General features: G+C 32.5%; 1 protein-coding gene across 4 annotated transcripts in view; it reads left to right on the top strand.

Annotated features, from left to right (window-relative positions):
• Positions 1-9332, top strand: part of LOC129257266 (protein SSUH2 homolog) — a 28616-nt gene extending 19284 nt beyond the window's left edge. For all 4 annotated transcript variants that reach the window (XM_054895549.2, XM_054895550.2, XM_054895551.2 and 1 more), the window contains exons 6-14: positions 326-386; positions 1064-1188; positions 3134-3196; positions 3576-3697; positions 4273-4365; positions 5076-5178; positions 5429-5533; positions 6049-7650; positions 7795-9332. In XM_054895549.2, the coding sequence (XP_054751524.2) occupies positions 326-386; positions 1064-1188; positions 3134-3196; positions 3576-3697; positions 4273-4365; positions 5076-5178; positions 5429-5533; positions 6049-6195 (819 nt within the window). In that variant the 3' untranslated portion in view covers positions 6196-7650; positions 7795-9332. The remainder of the gene's footprint in view (positions 1-325; positions 387-1063; positions 1189-3133; positions 3197-3575; positions 3698-4272; positions 4366-5075; positions 5179-5428; positions 5534-6048; positions 7651-7794) is intronic.
• The last annotated feature ends 1054 nt before the right edge of the window (positions 9333-10386 follow it).

Raw genomic sequence — 10386 nt, forward strand, 5'->3', positions numbered from 1 at the left:
AGGGACGAGGCTAATTTGGGGGCATCAGAATTGAGGACATCAAGAAGCCAGAAGATTTTTATGTGGATGAACATGATATAAATGATAAAGGATTTATTTAGATACAAAATTTATGAATATTGATTTCCTTATATCATGTGTAATAACATAACTTAATTGTACCAGTCTCAATTTAAAAAAGGAGAAAGAAAAAAAACTGTTCTATAATCAGGACAATGAGATGCTAAGTATTCTTTTGTTTTATTTTTTCAAGTTTAAGAATACTCAATCATAGACTGATTTTATAACTAATTGAAAAACTTTTCTCTCATTTCTTTGTTTGTAGTACACGCTTGAGACATTTACTGAGAAGAGAACAACTAAGTGGGTTCATGAACCATTCTCAGGTATGCAATTTTTTCAGGATTTATTTATTTTTTACATGAGGAGGTACAAAACTTTCATATTTTTTAATGGAAGTGCTTTGGTTCAGCAAACTTTCTAGTATTTTGGCAGATAAGGTAACCTTCAATTATATGGATTTGATGATTAAGATACAGCACTACCCTATTTTGACAAAGTCTTATTCAGTGGGCCTACATTTTCTTGCATCATTTCTCAATTGTATCAACACAAGTTTTGGAATGAAATTCAAAAAGATGGAAGAACTAGATATTCTATCAATGGTGATTGGGATTTTTTTTAATAAAGCACCTAAGAATGAGTATATGCTGGAAAATTTGAGAATCACCAAAATGATAACAATTTAAAAGTCTTTTTTTGCTGTGAGTCACACACACTTCGTACATAAAAATTATATGGGACATAGATATATTTGGCCCTAACACTTCTTTCTCTCTTTTTTATTGGGGGGGGGGGAGGGGGGGCTGTTCATAATTTGTATGTAAAAGCAACTGGAGGGCAATGGGATGTAACCTAAATAGTATGGGAATAGCTTGAAAACGAACAATGGTAATTTTTACTCTCGCAAACAACACAAGCTATCCTTTAATTCAACTGAGTGCCAATTAAAACACATATCATTTATTAAAAGTAACTTACGTATCTTATTTTCACCATTTAGGTCAGCCCATTGATGGCCCACACAATGGGCCCGCCCCTCTTCCGTGGAACATCGCTGTCAATATCCCCAGCATGTTTCAAAACAGCATTGCAAAGGTCGAAGTACCGCATACAGCATCTGTAAAGGTAAGCTAGGAAAATGCTTGTCTTAAGTATAAATTTTTTATTAAGGATCAGGGGTGATATTGAATTCTATTAACATCACATCTGCATTATATTGTTATTATGTGAGCAGTTTTCTATGCAAGAATGCTTCTCCACAATTGAATTGAAAAATGTGCTAAATCTTCAAAATCTTGATTAAGTTGATTGATGTATAGATAGAGTGAAGGATTTGTTGATACAATTTGGCTTAAAGAAATTCAGTTTCTACAATCACCTAACCTGTTACCCTAATCAATTAATTCATTTATATTATAAGCACCATTCTCGCTTTGAGGAGTAGTATTGTGATTAATGTAAAGACATACCGGGATGGCAGTTAACAAACAAAAATGAAATTAATCTTTCTCTCATTGTCCCATTTTTTTCCTAGTATGAAGTGACAAATCCAGATTAATACCTTGCTAAAGGCATTTTTGTGTTAAGGATGAAAAAATATTGATGTTTGAAGTCACATGCTTAGCACATTGATACAAAATTTGTATTTATATTTTATTTTATTTTACTTTTCATTTTATGAGACTGGAAAAACTTTGTTTGGAATTCAGGAAAGAGTGGTTGTTAAAGATAACAATCTGTGGTGCTGTCCTGGACCAATCTTTTGACAAATTTACATTGTCCTTCAGAATTTTGTTTGTTTTAATCTGTGATCCGGGTTTGATTCCGAGTCGGCTCTTTAGTAAGACACTTATTGTCATTGCCAGGTCCCTCTGAGAGGACCCAAAGCAGTTTGTCGTCAGGTTGCTTACTATTTTTTTATAAATCACCTTTTATTCATAAAAAAGGGAAACAATTACAATAATGGGCCCAGGTTATCAGTTCTCAACTAACGTAATACAGGGCAACATAAATTGAATACAGTATAGGTATACATAAACAAACATAAAACAAAAGATAATAATTATTTACATATCAAACGCGTCAATTCAATTCATAACAAAATTCATACTTAGAGTAATGAGAAGGGGGAAGGAGGGGATATGCTATCCCGTGGTTTAACTTAAGTTGTTCTGATTTTAAAATGAGTTCATTGTACTAACATATTATGGTATTACCAACATATATAAATTATGCAATTATAAATATATGAATGGATAAGGTGTAAATTCACATAAGTTGGCCGAAATCTTGAGTTTATATTTTATATATATAAAAGGTGTTATTTTGTTCCGCAAATTATATGATATATTACAGTCTGGCATACATAAATGAAACAAGAATGGTTGGAATGGGGAAGAATGAGGAAGCAAGGGCTGATGAAAAAGAAATGGTATGGAATAGGTTGGGAAGAAGAGAAGAAATAGGAAAAGGGGAGAAGGGAATATAGATAAAGAGGTAGAGAGGGGGTGTAGTATAAAGAAAAGGGAAGAGGAATCAGTCCTTACACCATAATAATCTGAACAGCATAATAATGACAGGAAAATTAGCAAATAATTATCTCTAGATGTCCAACAATCGTATCGGGGAAATTCAGAATGAGAGTTAGTGAAGAAGTGTCATGTCGGTCCACTGTGGTTCACTCTTTGCATTGTAGATCACGTATGATCCAATTAGTGCTAATTTACTCATTGTAAGGATAACATCTTTGTATTTCCTTGAACCGACGTGGTGTAGAATTGTCTTAATTTACTGTTTATTGTCTCTGGTAACCACCCGTCTACTTCCGACTTCAAAACATATCAGATGCGACTCATAATTCTTAGATATGATGTCCCTATTCAGTTGAACGTACCTCACCTCCTTACGTTCTCTCGCCTTACGAATATTAACGAATGCTTAAATAGCAGACAGGTAAATAACCACCAACACCACCATAAGAAAATACTCACATATCCACATGATTATCAAAATTTATTATTATCTCAAAATCAATGACATCAATTTGTGACCGTTGTCCTTTATCCCTCAGCCATGTCATGACTGTCATTCTATTGGATTTCGCAGATGTCACATCTGTTATGGACGTGGAAGGGTGAGTTGAAAAAAGACGTCAAAGTAAAGCATTATGAATGTCATGAAGGTTTATCAGAGGCTGTCGTCTACAATGTCAGTATTCAATTATATAAGCTAGTTTGCATGTACATATCATAGAGAAGTTTTCAGAAACATAATTTACATTAAACAAATGTTCATTGAATTTTTTAAAAATGTGATCTTAGTAGGAATTATATTATGTATTCTGAAATTCTCCCATATCAAACAAACTGCAGTTATTATGCACAGATGAATTCATCCTCTCTATGTCAATTCAAAATCCAAAATCAGAAATCAGAAATATTGTCATTGTCTACATGTACTTTATTGTAAATATGAACATTTTGATTGGCCCATCTAATGAATGTTTCTTGCAGACCCGGTGTCATACGTGCCATGGACATGGACGTCGTCATGTCAGTCATTATGACCACCATGAGAAGAGGCACATCTCTCGCTGGGAAAGATGTTCCTTCTGTCATGGGATGGGGAGAAGAAGGTGTGTATCAAATTGGCAACATCATCTAGAACTGATCATTAAATGTACAGGGCTAAGTTTCAAATTGGCAGCAATGATTGATATATAAGTGCCACATGATCAAAATTTATCTTAACCACTGAATGTTGAATGAAAATGAATTATGAACTCGGAATGTCATAAGCAAGGTAGTCCCTAAAAGAGTATTTATTAAAACAAATAAAGATACAAAAATGGATAAATACAGATGAGGATTAGTCATTATTTTGCAATTATTTGAATTTCCCCCTCAGTTGTCATGATAAGATTCTAATGTTTGTGGGGGTAGATAAATGTGAATGATAAAATGCTTATTCAATCAAATTTCAACAATTTTTGTGACATCCAGCCAAGAGACCTATTCCAAATATCTGTGTTGACTTCCAGTCTTTGTTTTTTGAGAACTGTAAAGCAATTATAATGATTATGGATCAATTGTTTCCTCATGAAACTGTATGGGATGCTATATGTTTCAAGTAGTTATATCTTTAAAGTCAATAATCAAAGTGAATCCAATTGATTATTAGATAAAACTCATTTATTTTCTTTCTCCCCAGGTGTTATACATGCCACGGTCATGGACAGATCACATGTTGCACCTGCTCTGGACGTGGAAGCCTCAAATGTTTCATCCAACTCACCGTCAATTGGTATGTTATTACTCATTTAATCCATTGACTACTGGAACCTGATGATCTCTGTACAAAGCCTATGGGAATCACTCAATTCAGTAGTCAATAGGTTTAGTTCTCTTTGTATATGTGATGCTAGTGTATCTACTGATTCATCTCTCATCATATGAGTGTTGATAAATAGGGGTCCAGGATTTCATGTATGAGGAGGGTAAAGAAAGGGTTTTAATTTATTTTCTGACAAGCAAAACAAAAGGGGATTATCGCTCCAAAATGGAACCTATTGATCCAAAATTCTGACAAGCGATAAACAGGTTATCACTTTTAAACCAGAAGACACTCAGTAATTTTTTTCCGGGGGGGGGGGGGGGGGGGTGTACCCTCTGATATGTGCATCTGAATGCAATATATTGTAAGCATCATTCTTTACATCTGAATATGCGAGATAAAGTATTGACATTAACAATCAATCAAATCTGTAATTTCTGACAAATTTAAGTGGTGTTTGTCCCAATTTCATGTTCTGCATAAAGTTGAGACACTTTCCAGTTAATCATTCATATTATTGGTATTGGTTACTGTATTTATTTTTGTTACAATAATGGAAAATCCATTATGTCATTCTATTCATTTTTTATGTTGGCATTTACCATTATATCTTACATTATTCTAGCCTGATATATTATCTACATTTTGAAATGTATATTTAATTCCACTTTTATATGTAGGACAAACCATCTGAATGATAACATAGTTGAACGCACTGCCTTGCCAGATGAACTCATTCGTAATGTAACAGGCCAGGTCGCATTCAAAGAGGAAAATGCAAGGGTAAGAAAACATTTTAACAAACATTCAATTTCATAAAAGATTTCCATTTATTGATTGATTTTATTTCTTTATTTATTCATTTATGAATTTGTTTGTTTTTTATTTGTTCTTATTTGTTTTTTATTTATTTATTTATTTATTCATTTAATTTATTCATTCATTCGTTTATTTATATATTTATTTATTTATCTATTTATGAATGAATGAAATTGTTATTCATTCATTTAATTATATCAATTTTGTTTTTCAGGTCTGGCCTATCAATCACTTTCCAGACCAAGCTATCAACCAAGCATCAAAAGACCTCGTTCAACAACACTCTGGTGCATTCCAGCTTGAACGCATCCTGCAACAGGTAATCCTAGTCACTGATTGGTCAATCATGGGTCACATGATATGATATATTATACAAATATACCAGGGCCCTGTCTTACAAAGAGTTACGATTGATCCGATCAATCTCAAGTATATGGAAATTCATCAATGTCGTAATTTTTTTGGGGGAAATTTTCTCATTGTCCTTTGAAAATAAAGAGAAGCATACTGAATTGTCAAGAAAATTGAATGTATAGAATATAAGAATATACATCATTTCTAGAAAGTATTTTGAACAAAAATGTATTTTAGATGTTGATGTTGCCGGCTTTCCATAGTTGCAATTGATCAGATCAATTGCAAATCTTTGTAAGACAGGCCCCAAATTTTAGACATTTATGGTAATTTGGGGGGATTTATGGTATAATGCATTGCATTATTTCTCTCTTTTGAAACAAAAAAGCAGCACTATAATATACGAAGAAATTTGAATGAAATAACATTTGAAAAAATACTGACCCTTATTGTATTTCCCCCTTATATTTGCCTTCACAGCGTCACCAGGTTCGCATTATTCCTGTTGCTGAGTCCATTTGCCAGTGGAAGGACAAGAACTTTTCTTTCTTCGTCTACGGATTTGAACGTAAAGTTCATGCCCCTGATTACCCCCAGCAGTGCTGCTGCGGCTGTACCATTTTGTAAAGGGGATGATGCTCCACATGTCGACAGATAACTTTACACATTTAAATTTCCAGTATAAAGTTGTCGAATTTCCCAACTGGCCTCATAAATAATCATTTTTCATAGGCTGGTCTTATATTTGAAAACTGATAACTAAGACATTTGCAGTAGTATTTTCCAAGATATGGTCCAGGTTTGCAGTTGTTTTGGCATCATTTGAATTTGAATCCTCAGTTTGCTGTAATATATATATATATTCTTGGCCCTGTGTCTTAAATGATACAATGAACTGTAAAATCAACGGCAATTATATGCCTATGATAAACATTGTATAAAAATGTGTAAATCACTTGTAAATATCAATTGTATCTCTTTAAGTTACATAGCCCTGTTCAGTTTTCACATCAACAATATGATGTGAAGAGTACTGGCTTAGCTTAGATCAGTGACGTTCATTATCTGTCAATGAGTGATTTCTTTTCTACTTAATAATGGCATTTGATGAAGTGACTTAAAAGGGGACTGTCCTATCTTGAGGTTAGTGGCACAGTGGGTGGGCTGTCATAGGCTCTCGTACCAGAATATTGTCTTGGTTACATTAACATTTTGATGAATTTAAAATGGTGTTATGAATTTTGGTAAGAATTACAATGTGACAGTTCCAGGTATGAACATCTGACCCCTTTGAGATTTGAGGATGGTTAATGGTATTCAATAAAGCTTTACAGTAGGTGATATGGTTTATAAGACAGTGAATCTTACAACTATATGTATATGATTTCTTTGGCATGTCAGAAATTAAAACAACAAGAATGAAATTATTTTCTGTGAGAGACCCAGAGGACCAACAGCTTTATGTCCTCACAGAGGGATGCCATAGATAGAATGAACCAATTATCAGAGTACATGTACTAATTCATCGAGCTGCTTTGGGATTTTAGGAATATAGGACCACTTCTCAACATCTTCATTTCAACATTGTTCAGTAATGGTCATAATGTAGTGGAGGCATATTTCAAATAAATGTTTGTAGTCCTACTTAAAATACCACCATTGAAAAGAGGTAAACTCTACTTATAATAAACAAATCAGGATGTGATTGTTAATTAGTCTTTCTCAAATATTTCTGTTTCTTGAAATTCAAACCTTGTTAAACATTCAATAATCTTTTTATTAGATAGTGTTTCTTGTGCATTTAAATCAGATATATTTATACAATGCCATTAGATATAGAATTTTATATATTTTTGCAATGAATATTCCATTAGTTATAGAAATTTGTTTAGATTATGTACATGTAGATGTGCATTATATTTAAAATTCAACAGTGTTTAATTGAATACCTTTATTTGAAGAGTTTTACATATAAACAATTTTGCTCACATTTTTCATACTATTTGTAATTTTATTATATATTTCATGGACTGATGGATATTGGCTCATATTTAACAAAACAGCTTGTATATTGATATTGTTGTTTTAACTCTTTGTGCGCTGGACCATGAACCCCTCTGTGCTGAATTCTTTTCAGGGAGGTAAATAATGCATTGTTTGCTTGAGCGCGAAATGCGAAGTTCGCACGGCACCAAGTGTGCATACGTGCGAAGTACGCATGGAAAGGGTTAATCATTCATTAAGGTCAATTTCCTAAAAACTTGTGTTGATATATGATACCATTAAATAGGTTGCTGTTTTATTCCATAACCCAAAAGCCATTCCCAATCATATTGTAGTGTACCATCCAGTTTTCCTGATTGTAAGTATGAAATTGTTCAATATGTATCAATATGTAGAAAACATTATTGAAAAGGACAAATAGAGATGTTAATCAAAGCTAAAAAGTAGATTCATTGCATTTATGCACAATGTTTATTCGGATTAAGAGTTCAAATTCTCATTTTTTGTCATTTTTGCATATTTTTTTCTCCCTGGTTTTGATTTTTTTTTTTTTTACATTCAGCAACATGTTTAATTGATAATTAAAAGATGACATAATCTAATTAATTAGAACTATTGTTCCAACTGTTGTATTGTGCTATCAGCTTTGTTTTTTCCAATTGCTATTCTTCAATTCATATTTTACATACAACATATACATGTACATACAGCAACTCAATTTTCTATGATGTATCCTATGCCTGTGTTGTATTTACTCAAGTTTGCTGTAAAAAAAAAACTAAATCTTTGTGTCTTACTCTTTGCCTTTTGCTTTCAAATAACATGCCTTTTTTTTTTTCAATCAGTACTAGATTATAGTTTTCTAAATATCTTGCAAAAGTACAATAGATAGAATGAGTTTAATCATGTTAAAACCTGTATATACATTGCGTGTATGTTTCATAAGAATGCAGACAAAACCTTAATGTCTAATATGTTATTTGGACATTTTTTTTAAGGAAATTCAAAGAATCATTGAAACTCTGGTAACTTATTCTTCTCTTGCTATTATTTTTGGCAAAAAATTTACTCTATTGATTGAAAATAAGCCATTTATAAATCTTTTATTATTATTGTTATCCATTTTGAATAAAGGCATTCTCAGTGTTGTGTTAACTGCTGTATTCTGTTTTTCCCTGTATCATCCTTGATCATGTAACAGAATTATCATGAACAGCTAATTTAGATGTTTTATTGTTTTCTCGTTATCACTTTTAAGATGTGGTAACGATCTCAAAATGAGTTCAGACAGAATCCAATGATAATACCACCAAAGTGTTTGTATGTATGAATAAAAAATATGTGCCAAATGACTCTGGAAGAAAATGTGTAATTGCTGAGAAATAAGCAAAATAGGCATGGAATTCCATCAAATGTTGGGTATTTTTCCACGCAATGATAATACATTGTCACAAATTTGCCGTTTTGTGTTGGTGATGATCAGAATTATAGGTTTTCAGCCGAGATTTCATGATTTGACAAAGATAAGTTTATTTCAATGTACCAGATGTAGGTCTGTGATAATATGGTGACAATTAACTTTGATAGTAAAGACTTTCTCAAGAAATAATTGATTGCTGCAACTACTTTCTTTTACCTGTAATAAGACAGTGTGATAACATAAGCTTCTATCATTCTTAAAATCTATCAAACTTTGATGATGAAAGTGTCCATTTGTGATTTTGAAGAATATTCCAAAATATACATACATGTATCATTTATGTCTTCTGGAGTCTAACTTTATTCATACTATGCCATAGCTGGTGCACATTACAATAAGGCTGGTCTAGGTACAAATGACTTGACTTTAAAACTTTTTGAACTCAGTTAATCAGATATAAAAGAAACTTATACCTTCATAAAGGCCAATAAACAGCTGAGAATCGATGATCATACAGTTGCTAGGTCAGACTGTGTTACTCTATAAATCTTGCCTTTTTCATTGCAAGCCAGAATTGTGTTTAATGCAAGCAATGCTTCTAATTTTTCCATAATTATGTTTTTGGTAGTACTTCATGAATAGAATGCTTAAATAAAATGTTGATGAAGGTGTACATCCTTGTACCTTTGTTTGTATTCTTTGTTCTTTGTCTTTATGGATGTGCCTTTGATCTGCCATAATCGCCCCCCCCCCCCACATCTTCCTCACCTCAACTACAGAAGATTTTTGATACATTCTGCATGTTTTCTCTTCTACATTTTATCTCTTAACAAATGTCTCTTTCTTTTTTAACCCCACCCCCTTCATCCTTTTGTCAATATTTAATCAAGGACCTATGAATTACACTTTATGCCTATTACCCTATTTATAAATGGATGAAATTAATGGAATATTATTATTATTTATTCGGCATAATCAAACACATAAACAACATATACAAACAATAGGATAAGGAGAGTCACATGGATGCCGGGAAAGGAAAGGAAAAAGATTAACTAAATAACTATAACCCGAATGTCTTCCTCTCCAATCCATGTGACTTCACAAAGATAACATACATGTAATACAAAATAGTAAAATACAACTATATAGTTTTTGAAGATGACAACAAATTAAATTAGAATCAAATAAATCAAATGTGGATATAAGGGTAATCAAGTATCACTGACTGACAAGAAAAATTTCCAGCCTTTTACTCCTAGTCTTCAAAAGGGATATTCAAAGAGACGGTTTCCCGACATAACAGAACCACGGCACTCACCTGATGCATCAATGAAAATTACATCTCAGCTTTAATGCTAAAACTTGAAGAAATGAGATTTGTACCCGATCTC

This window comes from Lytechinus pictus, chromosome 3, assembly GCF_037042905.1.
Source record: "Lytechinus pictus isolate F3 Inbred chromosome 3, Lp3.0, whole genome shotgun sequence".
NCBI classification, from domain to species: Eukaryota; Metazoa; Echinodermata; class Echinoidea; order Temnopleuroida; family Toxopneustidae; genus Lytechinus; species Lytechinus pictus.